Below are 18957 nucleotides of genomic sequence, written 5' to 3'. Positions count from 1 at the left end.
GATATGGGGTAGAGTTGCGATGCGTAATCTTAAACTGTTGACATACTTCCTTCATTAAGTTGCTGTTAAGATTAGCACCGTTATCTGTGATGATCACCTTTGGGATTCCGAATCGACATATGATATTTGAGTGGACAAAATCGACCACAGCTTTCTTGGTCACCGATTTGAATGTCTTGGCCTCAACCCATTTGGTAAAATAATCAATGGCTACCAGAATGAATCTGTGCCCATTGGATGCTGCCGGCTCAATTGGTCCAATCACATCCATGCCCCAGGCAACGAAGGGCCATGGTGCCGACATTGTGTGCAACTCGGATGGTGGAGAATGAATCAAATCCCCGTGTATCTGGCATTGATGACACTTGCGCACAAAACTGATACAATCTCGCTCCATGGTAAGCCAATAGTAACCAGCTCGGAGGATTTTCTTTGCCAACACATATCCGCTCATGTGGGGTCCGCAAACTCCCGAATGTACTTCAGACATGACAGTTGTAGCTTGTCTGGCATCTATGCATCTTAATAATCCAAGATCTGGTGTTCTTTTATACAAAACTCCTCCGCTTAAGAAGAATCCATTTGCCAATCGCCTAATGGTCCTCTTTTGATCTCCTGTGGCTTGTGCGGGATATATCCCCATCCTGATATACTCCTTGATGTCGTGGAACCATGGTTCACCATCAAATTCTTCTTCAACCATATTGCAATAAGCGTGCTGATCGTAGACTCGAATATGTAGTGGATCCACATAAGCTTTGTCTGGATGGTGCAACATTGATGCCAGGGTAGCCAATGCATCGACAACCTCATTATGGATTCTTGGAATATGTTGGAACTCCACTGATTGAAACCGCTGACAAAGATCATGTAGACATTGTCGGTATGGTATGAGCTTCAAGTCTCGGGTTTCCCATTCTCCTTGAATTTGATGTACCAAAAGATCTGAATCTCCCATGACTAAGATTTCTCGGATACCCATGTCTGCGGCTAGCCTTAACCCCAAAATGCAAGCTTCATATTCAGCCATATTATTGGTGCAATAAAACCGCAATTGAGCCGTAACAGGATAGTGATGCCCTGTTTCAGAAATGATTACAGCTCCTATCCCGACTCCTTTCATGTTAGCAGCTCCATCAAAGAAAAGTTTCCAGCCAGGTTTTTCAATTCGCTCCACCTCGTCGATATGCATTATTTCTTCATCAGGAAAATAGGTTTTCAATGGCTCGTATTCCTCATCTACCGGGTTTTCTGCTAAATGATCGGCCAGTGCTTGGGCTTTTATTGCAGTCCGAGTCACATAGATGATGTCAAACTCTGTGAGCAAAATCTGCCACTTCGCAAGTCTTCCCGTTGGCATCGGCTTTTGGAAAATATATTTCAATGGATCCAGCCGAGAAATGAGGTAAGTAGTGTAGGATGACAAATAGTGTTTCAATTTTTGAGCTACCCATGTTAGGGCGCAACATGTCTTTTCCAGATGAGTATACTTAACCTCATAAGCTGTGAACTTTTTGCTAAGGTAGTAGATGACCTGTTCTTTTCTGCCGGCGAGGTCATGTTGCCCCAATACACAATCAAACGAGTTTTCCAAGACCGTCAAGTAAAGAATCAAAGGTCTTCCCGGCTCTGGCGGGACCAACACGGGTGGGTTCGACAAGTACCCTTTTATCTTATCGAACGCTTCTTGACACTCATCGGTCCATTTGACCGCAACATCCTTTTTCAACAATTTGAAAATTGGCTCACAGGTTGTTGTGAGCTGAGCAATAAATCTGCTGATGTAATTTAACCTTCCCAACAAACTCATTACTTCAGTTTTGTTTCTTGGAGGTGGCAATTCTTGGATGGCTTTGATTTTTGATGGGTCTAGCTCGATACCTCGTCGACTGACTATGAATCTCAACAATTTTCCAGATGGAACTCCAAATGCGTATTTGGCAGGGTTAAGCTTGAGGTTGTACCTGCGAAGCCTTAAGAAGAATTTCCTCAAGTCCCCAACGTGGTCGGTCTGATGCTTTGATTTTATGATTACATCGTCCACGTATACCTCAATCTCCTTGTGTATCATATCATGAAACATTGTGGTCATTGCTCTCATATAGGTTGCTCCGGCGTTCTTTAAACCGAATGGCATTACCCGGTAGCAATAAGTTCCCCATGGTGTGATGAATGCCATCTTTTCTGCATCTTCTTCATCCATTAGAATTTGATGATACCCGGCATAACAATCCACGAAAGACCCTATATCATGCTTGGCACAATTGTCGATCAAAATATGGATATTGGGTAATGGGAAATTATCCTTCGGACTTGCTTTGTTGAGATTGCGGTAGTCGACGCATACTCTAATTTTGCCGTCTTTCTTTGGTACATGAACGATATTAGCTAACCAAACAGGATATCGAGTGACTCGAATGACCTTTGCTTCCAATTGTTTGGTGATTTCTTCCTTAATTCTCACACTCATGTCAGGCTTGAATTTTCTCAGCCTTTGCTTGACAGGAGGCACCGTTGGATCGGTGGGCAATTTGTGAACCACTAAATCAGTGCTCAGGCCCGGCATGTCGTCATATGACCATGCAAAAACATCTTTGAATTCTATGAGTGCTTTAATTAACTCTTCTTGGATCTTTGGTTCGAGATGGACACTTATTTTAGTTTCCCGGACATTACTCGTGTCCCCTATATTGATGTCCTCGGTATCACTCAAGTTAGGTTTGATTTTTTCCTCAAAGTGAATTAACTCTTTACTAATCTCTTCAAAAACCTCATCTTCATCATATTCTGATTCATAATCACAATATATTTCTTGAATTATTACTTCGGAACCAGATTGATTTTTAAGACTGGGCTGAGGATTCCTCATGCATGCCATATCACTAGAGCCAGCGTAAAAAGAACTGTACAGGAAAGAAGAAAAAGAAAAGAAAACTATCAGGAATGATAAAAAAAGGAAACTGCTTTTTATTGGATGATGAAAGATAACAAGGTATTGCACACTTCAAACAAACTGTAAGATAAGCTTTGGGATTACAACCCTGAAGCAACCCAAACAAACTTGAAAGAAAATCAAAATAAACTACCAAGACTCCTTTCGAATTGGGAGAGGAGTGGCTTTCCAATTATTAAGCTTTGTTTCTGGCCCAACGAATTGAACTTCTGCGTTGCTACACCCTTCTCCGCTTTCTAACATATTCACATCATCAAACAATTTCTCAAATCTTTCAATCAATTCCTCCTCAGGATTGACCCGGGATTTAGGAATTGTTGTTATCGGGCGATTTTCAGCACCGGTCTTGACAAAAGACTTTGATAGAGGTGGGACTGGTTTTGGAAGATCCCATGCCTTATGTTTCAGCTTTCTGGCCTTTTTCACATCGGTGATATTGGGTATAAATCCCAAACCAAATGTTCCCCAGTTCTCGGGGAGAGATACTGGTTGTATAACTCCTTGCAAAGATGAGCCCAGACCTTTGCCGGGTATAAAACCGTTTTTTAACATTTCATAGGCTATCATGACTGATGCAGAGGATATCTTTGGATTCGGAAGGTATTTCCCCTCTGGAATTTTCTCTACCGACACTGTGTCGGACACTTGGTATACCCATGGTCCCTGGTCATTTTCTGTTCCCTCGACCGGTACGATGGTACTGCTGTGAGCATTTAAACTTTCTTCCCCATGCACAACTATTTCTTGATGATCCCATTCAAACTTGACAGCCTGATGTAATGTTGACGGGACTGCTTTAGCAGCATGGATCCATGGTCGACCCAACAACAAGTTGTAAGAAACAGTTATGTCCAACACTTGAAATTCCATTGTGAATTCAACTGGCCCTATTGTTAGTTCCAACACTATGTCGCCAAATGAATCTCTGCTTCCACCGTCAAACCCCCGTACGCAGATACTATTCTTCTGGATCCTCTCCTCTTTAATTTTTAATTTGCTTAAAGTGGAGAGAGGGCAGATGTTTGCACTTGACCCATTGTCAACCAATACCCGGGTTACTACGGAGTTTTCACATTTCACGGTGAGGTAAAGAGCTCTGTTGTGCTCGGTACCTTCCACAGGCAATTCATCATCAGCAAATGTAATTCTGTTTGTCTCAAAGATTCTGTTGGCTATTCTTCCCAAATGATTTACAGAGATTTTTTCAGGAACATGAGCCTCATTCAGGATTTTCATCAAAGCCAGACGGTGCTCCTCTGAATGGATCAGTAATGACAACAATGAAATTTGAGCGGGCGTCTTCTTCAATTGATCCACAACAGAATAATCATGGAGTTTCATTTTTCTTAAAAACTCTTCCGCCTCTTCTTCCGTCACAGCTCTCTTTATTGGTGTTGGATTATTTTTAGTTTTTCTTAACTCTTCGGGCGTAAAACATCTTCCCGAACGAGTCAAGCCTTGCACCTCACACACTTCTTCCTTGACTTCTTTTCCCTTGTACATTACAGTCACCCATTCATAGTTCCATGGGATGGCTTTGTTGTTGATGACTGGCAGCTAGGTTACAGGTGTGATAATAACCCGATCTGTACGGACTCCTTCCACGAATACAATGGGTTTGTTAGCAACCCCTGGTACTATCACTTTCGGCCTTTCTTGTTTTACGGCAACTTTGCTCGATGATCCCTCCTCGACTATCATAGATGGTTCATCACCATTTTTGTTCTACTTAAGTACCGGCTTCTCCTCTGTTAACTGCTTATCTGGCTTGGCTTCATGAGACTTGATCATCATGACAGTTTGTGACGGCTTCTTTGTCTCCCCATCAGCTTGTATGATTTCTATCATATTGGCCTCTTGATGGGCTGGCATTGGATTTCTATTGATATTGGGAGCTTCGGGGTTTTGAACCTCGATTTTATTAGTATCAATCAGCTCTTGTATTGCATTTTTCAAATGCCAGCATTTCTCCGTATCATGGCCTGGTGCACCGGAGCAATATTCACAGCTAATGGTGTAATCCAGATTCTTTGGCGGAGGATTGGGTAGCTTGGATTGTATTGGTCTTAGCATGTCTAGCTGTCTCAGCCTGTGGAACAGACTAGTGTAAGATTCTCCCAATGGAGTGTAAGTTTTCTTTTTCTGTTCCCTTTCTCCCCTGAATGCTGGCCTAGGCCTGAAACCTGGTCCGGGATTGGCTCGTGGGTAAGAATTTGGTATGGCAGGAGCACACCAATTGGCGTGAACAGGTGGCTGATTGTATGCTTGAGCATGGTTAATGGAAAAATGAGGCTCCGAAGGGTGATAGTAGTGTTGGGATGAATCGTGGTGGTAAGTTGATTGGCGAGGTCGTTGTTGATTATATAGTAAGGTGGTGAACCTCTGGGTCCCGACCAAATTCCTGAATCAACTACCGCTGCTTCCTCCCTCTTCTTTCTTCCAATTCCTCCTACCCCGCTTTGAATAGCTTGAGTAGTCGCCTTAATCGCTGAATAGCTCATGATTTTATTTGTCTTGAGGCCTTCTTCCACCATACCTCCCATCTTTACCACTTCGTTGAATGATTTCCCTACTGCTGAAACCAAATGGGCATAGTAAGTCGGTTCCAAGGCTTGGAGGAAGTAGTCTACCATTTCACTTTCCTTCATAGGAGGATCCACTCTTGCTGCCTGTTCTCTCCATCGGAAGCCATACTCTCTGAAACTTTCATTGTGTTTCTTCTCAAATTTTGTCAAAGATAATCGATCTGGGATGATTTCCAGATTGTATTGGAAATGGTATGCGAATGCCTGTGCCAGGTCATCCCAGGTGTACCATCTCCCATGATCCTGGCGTGTATACCACTCCAAAGCTGATCCGCTTAAACTTTGACTGAAGTAAGCCATCAATAATTCATCCTTTCCCCCAGCTCCTTGCATCTTGCTGCAGAAACCCCTTAAGTGGGCTACTGGGTCGCCGTGCCCGTTGTATAGGTCAAATTTGGGCATCTTGAAGCCGACTGGTAATTGTACATTGGGGAATAAGCACAAATCTTTGTATGCGACACTGACTTGCCCACCTAATCCTCGCATGTCTCTGAACGATTGTTCTAGACTCTTGACCTTCCTGAACATCTCTTCTTGTTCAGCATTTTTGGCTGGCTTGTCAATTTCGGTTGGGAGATCAAAACGAGGAGCAGTTGAATAGATTTCGGAGGCTTTGAGGGGGGGCTCCGGGGGGTAATATTGGTTGTCCTGGGCCTGGAATGTAGGCTCACTAGGAGATTTGTGGAATGTAGCAGGGGGAGGTGCTACGAAAACAGGAGTCATAAGTGGAGGAAAATATGGAACTGGTTTCGGAGGTGGAGACTGCGGTGTCTGAGAGGTGGTGCCTCGGTAGTGCTGGTAAATGGGGAAATTTGGGGATAATTCAGTGGTAATATTATCCTGAGTTTGGGTCATTGATGGAGCAGGGTTATTTGGGTAAGATGGGGGTAACTGTCCTGTAGACCAGGCTTGGTACATCTCAGCCATTTGCTGCTTGAGTTTAAACATCTCTTCTTTCATTTTCCCGACATCCATCTCCTCTAGCTCCATACCTGTGTCAACATCTGTGATAGACATACTTTCGGGTATTGGTCCTTTTGATCTTGTGTGATAATGATAATATGCCAGTATACTCTTTAGAGAAACTAACTGCTTGAATTCTGGAAATGAACAAACTTGTTAGTTTTGAGAGTTTAACACATATATAATCACACGTTGAGATGTAATGCTCCTAGATACGTAATCCCTTTCTATTATGCATTTGCTCGGCTGCTTGTGTCATCCCGGCTTTCTTGAAATTTTTATTGTTATTCACTTTTATTTATTATATATATCTTTTATTGTGGTGGTCGAATCTTATAGAGATTGCCTACGTATCATGCCCCCGCATGAATTAGACCTTGCGTAGTTCGGACATGAGGCAAACACTTTTATTCATTATACAAAGATGAACAGACATTACATTTGAAAACTTTGTAAGAAAATGGCTTGAAACACACACAATCAAAATAAAAGATACAATTCTTAACATCTCACAACGTGCCCCACTTTCCATTTGTGTTATAGATTATTAGATTATTTGCTCAATGTGGGGCTTGACCTGGATGACCTCCCAGCGTACGATACATCCTTTCCAACTCCATTGCTAGATGACGGGCAAAAGTGGGTGCATGCTCTGTAAACCTTTCATAATCCATTCCTTGGCAATTTACGTAACTTTGAGAAGTGTAGACCGCCAGGTCGTGGATTTGTGCCCTGAAATCTTGGAGACGTTGGTCTTGGTTCTGCAATTGCTGCTGACGAGTGGTGGCTATATCTCTGACACGGTTTTCACGATCTAGAGCTTGGAGTCTGGCCTGCTCTAATCTTGCATGCGCTCTTTCCCTGTCGATGTCTGCTTGTTGATGTTCTCTGTTGCATTTTCTTGCCTCTTCTAGTTGTGCACGAAGCTGATCTTCTGATCGTATACAATGGTCTTTTTCCTTCTTGAATTGTGCCCTGTCTTCTTCGGATTGCCTTACTTGGCATTCCTTATTAGATCTGGCCTCTTCGTTTAATTGTTGGATCCTTTCTTTTGCTTTGCTCAACGCCCTTTCGTTTTCCGCAAGAATGGAATCATAATCTTGCATTTTTTCAAAAAGATTGGCGATGGTTTTTTGATCCTTCCAGCTCCTCTTTGGTGTTTCAGAAACTCTTTTCATTCTTTGGAATCGAGCATGAAGATTTTCATTCTCACAAGCTAGACTCTTCTTCTCGCCTTCGGCTTCTTGTGCTTGCAAATCTTTCTCCAAACTGAGGCTTCTCAGATTTTCTTTTAGGGCATGGATAGTTGCTTTGTACCCTTTTTCCTTTTCTCCCCAGATCAACCGCTCTTGGATTTTATCATTGAAGTTTTGAACATGGGGTCTTTTTGTTGGCCTTCTTAGCTCAGGCTCTGGTACATCATCCACGCGAGACCGTTTTTCAAACCACCTTGCATATCCAGGATTTATCTCACCCTTTGTAGTGTCTGGGACTTGCGTATCACTTTTCAAGTATCGACATCCATTCCACATCTGCTGAAGTAGAGCCTCGGGAATAGTGGCTTTTGGGTGTAATTCGATTACTTGCATACTCAAATCTTCATCATCAGGAACTACTTGATATCTCCCTAGTTGTCTTAGGACTCTTAGTGGCGCATACGGCTGGATGCTTCTCAATCCCAATAGTAGCAGATAACTATTTGAGGTTGACATGTGTATCACTTCCCTCATCGGGAGCCATCCCAAAGTCCATTCAATCTGATTTGCCGTTAAAGCCTTTAGATGAGATACCCATGCTTCTATCCCTTCCGGAGCCTGATAATTTTTTATTCTTTCCTCATAACTCTCGATGCAATTATCATGGTTTGACCCATACTGTATGATCTTGGGCTGTTGTTGGAGATGTTCAATCACCCACATTTGCAACAAAATTTTGCATCCTTCGAAGACTTTTGCTCCTGATTTACATAAAGTCAAAGCCCGATAAATGTCTGAGAGAATGATGGGGACAAGGGTGTGATTTTCTTTGGTGGTGAGTATTTGCACAACTTTCGCGGTGCGAATATCAATTGTTCGCTCTTTGTTTGGGAAGACCATGATTCCTAGAAAAGCCACCATGAAGGCAAAGCGACGGTGAATCTGCCAAGTGTCTTTGTTTTGCTTGTTAGTAAGGCCTTTCTCATGAATTTCGAACCCATCTGACTTTCCGAACCTTGAATACAAAAAGTTGAAGGAACAACATCCATTGATGACATTGCTTTTCCTGATTTGACTGCTGATGTTCAGAAGACCGAAGAATCTATGTACCGAGGGAGCCTTTGTGAATATCAGGCTTTGATTTCTTAGACTTCCGTCGAAACCAGCATATCCAGCTATCTCCTCTAATGTAGGAGTAAGCTCGAAGTCAGAGAAATGAAAGACATTATGAACAGGGTCCCAAAAAGTTACTAACGCCGCAATTAGATCATCACGGGGTTTAACTTTCATAATATCCGTGAGATTTCCCAAATGCTTGACGACCCATTTTTGACCAGCTTCGCCTAAATCATACCACCACATTTGAAGCTGAAATAGAAACTCTTCTGTATTCGTGGATGGGGGTTTTGCGTGGTGCTCATTTTGTATCTGAAATTTAATTTAATAAAGTCAAGACTCATTTTGAAAATATACACTAAAAAAAATCATTTTCAAAATTTTTTTATTTATTAAATACCTTTATTTCAAGATTTAAAACTATTTTTTTTTTGAAAATTTTAAAACAACCCATTTTATTCCTCTCTTCTCACCATGATTTCATTTAAGCTGGTCAACAAGCATGTTCGAGACAAATGAATGCACAAGTAGCAAGTAGGATGCATCAGGATGGTCTTTTTATTTCGGGTTCACCTGTCCTAGACAGACCCAACCCCTGTGTTGAGTCTCCAAGGTCAAATGTACATGATGCAAATATACGTTCCTACTAGGGATCCGGTACATGGCTGAGTTATTCTAAGTGAAAAACCTGAGGTTGATTGTTCTAAACCTGGCTTACCCAAACGGACAGTTTGAGCCGAAGCGGGGGCAACGTACCGGGAGAACGAAAGTCTATCCGGCCTAGTTACTTGTCCCAACTTCGTCTTATTTGGTATGACCTTTAACATAAAGGTGGGCCACGCGCACGTGTGCACCATAAATTTAGAAGACTCAGAAAGAAGGGGGTTTCATAGCAGTTGTATATATTCACAATTCAAATAATATTAAAGCGGTAAAAAAAACATTTAGCATGTTAATCATATAAACAGTTGAAAATCATATAGTAAATAAAGCCAATTATCGCAGTTATTTTAAGCTCGAATTCTTTAAACTGAACTAGTGGTTCTGGGTTACAGTACACCAGGAGTCCCCAGCAGAGTCGCCAGAGCTGTCGCACCTCCTTTTTACCGCGCCCGCGGGGCGCGTGGGGAGTTTTCTCCAATTTAAGGACAGTCGAAACGAGATTTATTTAATTATTTCAGAGTCGCCACCTGGGAATTTTAAGGCGTCCCAAGTCACCGATTTTAATCCCTGAATCGAGGAGAATATGACTCTGTTTATTATTTTCGAACCAGAAATCCTGAGTAAGGAATTCTGTTAATCCGGAAGAAGGTGTTAGGCATTTCCGAATTCCGTTGTTCTAGCACGGTCGCTCAACTGTTTTTATTATTGGCTTATCTTGATTTTTACATATATATTGCAGGATTTTGTCACCGCTTCTGTTTATTGTTTATGACGAATTACGCGTACGTATATTCGTATTATATACCTTTTATAATTACAGAGGATCGTGCCACGCATACGTGTACACAATAAAATTGTTATAGTTTTTATTAAAAAATCATATGTTCGAAATTTAAAATAAAATCAGGAACATCATCACCCTTGTATTTAGACAATGAACTGCACATCTCGGGTTATATGAAATTATTTTAACATCCTTGGAAAAATCCTTTTCTTAAATATTCGCTCGAAATTGCGCGTACGCATAATCCGAATTTGCTTTTTAAAAATATAACCAGGGTACGCGAACGCATCCCTAATCGCGCAAAATATTTGTAATGGTATTATGGATTTTCCACAAATTGTTTATTATATTCATACATTTTTATGTGAAAATCATGAGAACTCATTTTAGAGGCCCTTAAATTCTTTGAATCGAATTCACAATCTATTAAATGTTGCCCGTCGATTATAATTTCCGAGTATAAATTATATTCATCCCGCTATTCAAATTCGAAGAAAAGAATAAAAATATGATTTTTAACAAATACAACATATATATATGCCAAAGAATGAATTGTATATGAAACTAACAAAATGATTTATGAAGATATATATATATATATATATATATATGCCAAAGAATGAATTGTATATGAAACTAAAAATGATTTATAAAGGGAAGAAATATTTTTCAAGAATTTTTATTATTTTTATTTAGTGCAAGTTTTATTTCTACTTACCATTGATATAAAGTGTTGCAATTTGTTTTTATACATATCATCTCATTCTCACATACATGTTTTTAATCCAAAATTATAATTGCTTAGTTTATTTATAACACTAAATAATCAAATTGTTGAGAAAGAAGTTATTATTCGAATTGATTCAATAAAATTGTATTACATACAACATAGTTGTGCGCCTAAACATTCATAATATTCTTAACATCATAACGAGCTATACCAACTCACCTTACTCATATGATTATAAATATACCTGTCATCATGCCATATAATAGCTTATATCAATCTAAACAAAATCATATTTTTTTACAAGATATACTACTAATGTAACTTCTTAATACTTCCATTCTACTTTACATTTAGCTAAAGGTATTATGGGATGTAATCAATGGCCCATTTTTATGCCATACTCCCTGTTTTGACAACTCACATATAACTATACTAATGAGAAATTCTAGTATAGATAATATTATTACAGCACTTATATGAGTTTTAAAAGAGAATAATCAACTACTAATTATCATGTCAAACATACTACTATATTAACCAAACACAAAACAAGACTGAACTTTTAAAATAATGAACTTAGACAAAATAAAGATAGAATTGCAATTCAAGCTTCATTGATTCGTCATGCTGAATCTCTTTCCAACATAGAATCAAAAAAAATAAGTACCTGGAAATGAAGGTAGAAGAAGTAAGTTTCAGCAGTTGCAGCAGTAACAAAATACTGGCAGAATATCAGTATTTCCACAGATTTGAGCAATAATAAGACCCGAGAAACCCAGATTCACAAGAGCAACGCTTCTTAAAGAATTTCAGATTTTAAAATCAAATAGTATCAATACACAGACCCGGACAGATTCCAAAAAGAACAACAAGGTTTCAGATTTTTCTTTTCTTTTCTGGTGTCTGTTTCAGCTTCACTGTGTGTGTGTTCCTTTTTGTTTCTTTTTCTTTTAAAATTTCTGTTTCTGATTCTATTTCTATCTCTTTCTTTCTTTCTGTTTTTCTCAAATGTATCTCTCTGAACTGATCTTTCTCCTCCTCTAAAATCTGTTTTCTTCTCTTAAAATCAGATCTTTCTCCTAATTTCCTTTTGATTTTTCCTCTCTTCAGTTTTAAAATCTGTCCTCCATATCAGATTTTTTCTTTCTCTCTTTCCTTTCTTTCTGTCTGAAAGGCTCTCTTTTTTCTTGTTCTCCTTTTTTTCAAATTTCCAGTCCCTGTACTTATACAGGTCTGTCCTATCTCTTTTTTGTGCTTCTTGGACCCCTTTCTTCTTTTAAAATCAGAAAGTTCTATTACAAACTGCTTTTTAATACTTTAAGTGATCTTATCCTGATTTTAAGCAGCCCCATTACCCTTTGTTTCCCATTATCACTTTAAATAATAGCCAATAACTTTCCACTTTCAGCCCATTATGCTATCATATTACCCTCACTATTCTGTCCCAGAAATACCCTCAGAAATCCTACTGTGATTACTATTATTACTGCTGTCAAACTTAAAAATACAGATTTTTAAAATCTGTTCAAACCTGATTATTAATCTGATTTAAGACAGCTACAACCAATCCTAAAGTTTTGGACTGAATCCTAACTAATAATGTAACCTTCTAACACAATTACATCTAATCAACATTTGTAAAATCACACTGAATTCAAAACTAACATCATAACAACATATCACTGAAATTATTATAACAATTTAGACTGGACTTCAACATTGAACCAAGATCAAACACACACAGGAGCATTGTCAATATACTGACAATGCCCTGTTCAGAAAATAATATATACACAACATTCATTTGAATTTACTGATTTGCAAACAAACATGATTTAATTGACGAGTATTAATCAGTTGACTATTTACAACATTTGTCCATAATCAGTCTAAAACAAAAGAAACAGACTGTTTCAATCAGCATTTTCAGAAACAAGATTTATAACACAACTGATCGACGAACTTAATCGAGTCGATCACACACATTGTAATTAATCACAACCAACAGAAACAATTCATTTATTTGACTAATCATACGGGCATGAGACAAAGATGATAGAATTAATCAAATAAAAACATGAAAAATTAACAGGTTATTAAACAAACAATTATTCATGTAAGAAACAAAAAATAAGGAAAGTACCTCTAAATCTTTAACTTCAACCGGACTCGAACTCAACTTGGATTTGGACTTTGTTTGAAATCAAACAGACCTTAGTCGAAGTATTTTCCACTGAAAATACTTCGACTAAGGTCGATTAAACCTCAATCTTTATTTAATTCGGGCAGAATCCAAAAGTCTGGTATTTCTAGGGTTCCTGAAGATTCGATTTGGGACTTAACCATTTCTGGTCAGATTCGAGGGGAACCAACAATGACACAAGGGTGAGGGAAACCTAAGGGTGATTTGGTGTTAGTTTCGAACAAATCTGGGTAAGTTCTTGTTTGGTCCAAACCTTCAAAAGAAGATTCGAAGAGTTCTGAAGGGATTCGAACCAAACCAAAACCAGATCCATAACGAGGCATGCTAGGGGGTACTATGGTGTTAACTAGGGGTTGTTTGGTTTAGATCTAAGCTCGGCTCGAATCTTCAAATGAAGATTCGAGAACCTTCAAGAAGATTCGAGCCAAGTGGCTAGCATATCTGGATAGAGGATGTTCAGGGGGTTCTGGGGTGTTATTTTGTGTGACCGGCGGCGTTGTTGCCGCCGGGTTTCAGGCGATGGGATCCTAGGGCGGCTAGGGTTAGGGGTGGGTTTCGGAAGATGATGATGAACAGTGGAGAGGGGGGTGTTAAGTTAGGGGGCCGGGGTAGGGGTTTGGGCTTATATAGGGACGGGGTGGGTTGATGCTGACCGTTAGATCTAGTAGGATGAACAGATGAGATCAATCCACTTATCCAAACGACATCGTTTGATTTAAGTTGGGGAAAGGGGTCAACCTGGGGTTGAAACGGATCGGGTTTGGGTGAGTTTTTAAGACCGTGGGATCAAGATGGATGAACGGTTCAGATCTAGTTGCCCTAAACGTCGTCGTTTCATTTATGCAGGGGCTGAACTGGACCGTTTGATTGCAATGAATCAACGGCCCAGATTAAAAATCCAGAAGTGACGTCGTTTGAGTCCTATATGGGACTGGTTGACATGGACCGGGTTCTTTGAGTATTTGGGCCTGATTTTTGTTTAAAAATTCTTGGCCCAGGTCCGTTTCTATCATTTCCCATTCTTTCATTTTCTAATTAAATTCCTAATTATTAAATTCCTAATTAAAATTATAAAAATAAAATTACCCTTACAAAGATAAATTACCTATTAATACATAGACAACACATTAATCACACATTGAAATATTAAAACTAGAACAGACACATATTTTTGTGATTTTATTTTTTGAATCAATTATTAAATGCATAATCAAATCCTAGATATGCATGCAACATATATTTTTATTTTTATTTTCATTTTGTTATGACAAAGTAAACATTTACGGATATAAGACAAATATTTAACAAACATCACGCAAATTCAAAAATTGCACAGTAAAAGAAATTTAATTTATTTTTTGATTTAATTTGGAGTAGTTTTTCGTAAGGCAAAAATCACGTGCTCACAACATCCATGAATGCTCGGTTGATGCAAGAAAATCAGATCAGAATCATGCTACATCAAATTTTATAAGTGAACAAATTATAGAACATGTTCGAGACAAAAAGATAGAGGTTACACCAGCCTTTGTAGAAAATGAAATGAAAAAGAAATTTGGAATTGACATTGGTTATCACAAGGCATGGCGTGCTATTCAAAAAGCTATTGCTTTCATAAGGGGAACACCTGAAGAGAACTACCAGATTCTTCCTTCATACCTACACATGATGGTGGCCAAAAACCCAGGAACATACACAAGCATAAAAAGAGATGCACAGAATAGGTAAGCAAAACAATACTAACCATCAGCCTGAAGTTTCAAATGTTACTATTTGAAAAACTTCACACCTTATGATTTATTTTTTTGTGTTTCAATGTACAGATTTGCTTACTTGTTCTTCGCTCCTGCGGCATCAGTAGCTGGTTGGTCCTACTGTAGACCCGTTATTGCAGTAGATGCAACGTTTTTGAAGTCAAAATATCGTGGTGTTATATTTGTTGTTGTATCAAAGGACGCAAACAATCAAATCTTTCCTCTATGTTTTGGTGTAGCAGATTCAGAAAACAATGAGGCATATATTTGGTTCTTCGGGGAAATAAGAAAAGCAATTCAAGTTCGTGTGAACTGGTTTTCTTGTCAGATAGAAACCAATCGATCGCAAATAGTATTAGAAAGGTTTTTCCTGAAGCTCACCATGGTATGTGCCTCTATCACTTTGAGAAAAATTTAAAGCAAAGACATGCAAAAGCCACGGTAATAAATCTTTTTCAAAGTGCTGCAAGGTCATACAAACGTGAAGATTTCAATCAGTTAATGTCCCAACTAAAAAGTATTGACAAGAAAATATACAATTACATAATGGAAGAGCCTCCCGAGAGATGGACTCGATCGTGGTTCCCACAGCGACGTTATGATATGCTAACAACAAATATGGTAGAATCAATGAATTTTGTTCTACTAAAAGGGAGAGAAATGTCTATTTTAAGAATGTTAGATTTCATCCAAGAAAAGCTGGGAGAGTGGTTTTATGAACGGAGAAAAAAGGCAAATGAAACTTTTCACAGAGTATCAATATGGGCAGAAGAAGAGATGACTAAGAAGATGGACTTGGCTTGCAAAATGTTTGTGAGTATATTTATTAACTTCAGCTTTTTATATCTGTTGCAGTGATTTACTGCTTACATTTAAAAAATTTCATACTTTTTCTTTTTGAAGTAAAAATACACTAATATAATTTGTCTTAATTTTTTATTCCTTGTTAGGTGTTCAACCTTGACTCAATGTTGTTTAGAATAAATAGTGAAGGAATTGAATTCATTGTGGTCTTAAAGAAGAGAACTTGTGACTGCCTGAAATTCCAACTTGATGAATTACCCTATCCACATGCAATTGCTACTATTAATAAGAGATATTTGCAGAAATCTGATTACTGCTCAAATTGGTATTCAAGGGAAACATGGTTGAAAATATATGAAGGATATGTGAATACCGTGGGAGATCAAAAATCATAGGAAATACCACAAAATGTACAATCTGAGATCACAAAACCTCCCGATGTAGAGATTTTACTAGGAAGAAGACAAAAGAAGAGGCATATACCTGCAACTGAATCATCAGTACTATTCAAGTCTACCAAATGTAGTCGATGTAAACAAGTTGGGCATAACAATAATCCTTGGTCTGAATTTAGACTTTCTTTATTGTATGACATAATTCAAATGTGATTTTTTTCATAGGAATAAAAAAAATAAGCTCTTGGACAATTTTATATACTGCTAAAGTACAAATCACTCATTTTTGTTGCGCAGACTTATAGGTTTTGTTGCATTTTAAAAAGTACGCAATGACTTCTGCGAGAAAAAATTTCAGGTTACAGTATCTGAAATACATATCCTTAAACAAACACACACACACACATACAAACACTCACACACACACACACACACATATGAGTACAACACACAAAAGGAAACGCATGTACAAACAAAAGTTGTAGCATCTCTAAGCAACTAAGAAGTATAAATCAAATACCAACAAATAACAAGGATAATGCAATAGAAAGCTAAGAACAAAGAGGGTGACAATTACATTGATATAAAAAGAGGTCAGAACAACACACATTTACAAACAAAACTTCAGCTCTCCGGGCTGAAGTTATACAAAATTAACCTAAAAAACTTCAGATCTATGGGCTGAAGTAAACAAAAAGCATAGCATTGAAAAGATAAAAAAAGGATTACAAACACTAACAATCATCACCATCATTATCGTCATCATCACAGTACTCCTCAATTTCTATAAATATCTCATCATCATCACTATCGGAGATAACTATAAGGTACTCGGGCAAAAGACCACTGAATCCAAGAAGATCAATCTTTAACTTGTTGAATTGATCACGCTGCTGACTTTGTTCGACGATTACTCTGTCCATAAGAGAAATAAGAGTCTTCAGGTTGTTTTGCAGCTTGGAATAGTCGTTCCAGCTGGGAAACTGAAAACTATCAAACTGCTGCACAACCTTATCGAACGAGGTTGAATAACTTCCACAACTACGTTCCATGTTAAGCCTGTTCTTGAATGATTGATTGGCAAAAAACTGTGGTCTGATTCTCTCCCAATCAACCTTTATTTGATCCCACAGAAGCATAAGCTTAGACATCGATTTGTTATTGTACCACTCACACTTCAAACTCTCTCACTTCTGCATAATTTCATCCATATTAGGCTTCCCACTTCCGCTTGCACCAGACATTTTTTCTTTAACAAAAGCTGAAAGACTAAGGATGAATACAAATTTAAAGAAATATGATAGAACTCTATGAATGACTATGAAATTTTCAAGTGAAGAGATTGTTAATATAGACAAAGAGTTCACCTAATCAATTTAATATCTATAAATGTAAAAGTAACTTTTCAGTTATTTTTACTGTTTTACGTTCAGAGAAATTGAATGAAACAAGATAAGTAGGTGGTAAAAACAAGTATGTTGTAAATGTAAAAAGAAATGTAACTTCAGCCCTAGTAAAACCCACAGTTTTTCTATAGTAAAAAAATAACTTCAACCTGAAAAATAACTTTTCGGATCATTTACTATATGGTCAAACAAATTTAAATGAAAGATGAAGTAGTTGACAAAAGACAAAAAGTAGATAGTAAATGCAAAAAAGATAAGTATCAACTTAAAAAATATACCAAAACATGCTAAAGTTTTTGTCCTAAAGCTTTTTCGAAAAACTTCGGCCCAATGTGCTGAAGTTTTTTAGTATATTTCCAAAAACTTCAGCTTAAGCTGAAGTTTTTCTATTGGATTCAATAGTTTTTGTCTTAAGCTTTTTTTCGAAAAACTTCGACCCAATGTGCTGAAGTTTTTTAGTATATTTCCAAAACCTTAAGCACTTGATCAACCTAAGTTTTTCTGTTGGATTGAATAGTTTTTGTCCTAAAGCTTTTTCAAAAAACTTCGGCCCAATGTGCTGAAGTTTTTTAGTATATTTCCAAAAACTTCAGCACCTGATAAGCAGAAGTTTTTGTGTTGGATTTAAGTTTTGTCTTAAATCTTTTTGAACAAACTTCAGCCGAATGTCCTGAAGTTTTTTACCATATTTCCAAAAACTTCACCACCTGATAAGGTGAAGTTTTTGTGTCGGATTCAATAGTTTTCTTATGACTTTTAAACAAAACTTCAGCTCAAAAAGCAGAAGTCATGCTTAAGTTTTTTCAAACAAAAAATGTACTTAAAATTCATGATAAAAGACACAAACATATTTGTATGACAAAAAAGTGAACTAAAAAAATAATTAATGTATATTCACAAAATCCAAATTATGTACAACCAATCCTCTAATCAAAAAATTCACACAGAATCTCTTCAAAATCTCCATAATCATGTCCTTCTCGTTTTGCTGGAGTTTCATAGCCGCTATCGTTTTTCCACTTTCCATGAGCCCAAAGATTGACATCCAATTCTCTCTTGAATGTCAATGTTTGACTTTGATCGAAATTGAAGACATCTTCTCTCCTCAACCGGGTATCAATAAACTTAAGAGCAAATATACCACAATCAACACTGCAAAAAACACATGAAAAAGAAATTAAAGAATAGTTAACACAAGGGCAAAAAATAATAAACATAAGATGCATGGTAAAACATATGTGAAACACGTACTTGGTAGTCTGTTTTGGTGTGTTCATCCACTTAATTTGAAATTTTTCCACAGGACTGTCCCCATAAAATTTATTATGTTCCCTAAAATTCAAGCATTTGAGACAGTGTGGAATCAACCGGGCATAATTTTTGACATGTTCAAGTGCACGCTCGT

General features: G+C 37.9%; 1 protein-coding gene across 1 annotated transcript; it reads left to right on the top strand.

Moving 5' to 3' along the window:
• Positions 1 to 14735: 14735 nt before the first annotated feature.
• On the top strand, positions 14736 to 16146 carry LOC142162104 (uncharacterized). Its single transcript, XM_075218415.1, has 4 exons — positions 14736 to 14917; positions 15017 to 15332; positions 15446 to 15760; positions 15898 to 16146. The coding sequence occupies exons 1-4, from the start codon at positions 14736 to 14738 to the stop codon at positions 16144 to 16146; spliced, it is 1062 nt and encodes a 353-aa protein (XP_075074516.1).
• The last annotated feature ends 2811 nt before the right edge of the window (positions 16147 to 18957 follow it).

Source organism: Nicotiana tabacum, chromosome 7, assembly GCF_000715075.1.
Source record: "Nicotiana tabacum cultivar K326 chromosome 7, ASM71507v2, whole genome shotgun sequence".
NCBI lineage: Eukaryota > Viridiplantae > Streptophyta > Magnoliopsida > Solanales > Solanaceae > Nicotiana > Nicotiana tabacum.
Note: the sequence above shows the minus strand (reverse complement) of the source record. Positions and strands in the feature narration are given on the sequence as shown.

What these genes read in the sequence shown, in the direction of transcription:
- LOC142162104 (XM_075218415.1), top strand. Translation starts at nt 14,736, where the DNA reads ATGAAAAAGAAATTTGGAATTGACATTGGTTATCACAAGGCATGGCGT. An exon ending in TTTTCCTGAAGCTCACCATG is followed by an intron (nt 15,333 to 15,445) that starts GTATGTGCCTCT and finishes GATTTCAATCAG; the next exon opens with TTAATGTCCCAACTAAAAAG. An exon ending in ACTTGGCTTGCAAAATGTTT is followed by an intron (nt 15,761 to 15,897) that starts GTGAGTATATTT and finishes ATTCCTTGTTAG; the next exon opens with GTGTTCAACCTTGACTCAAT.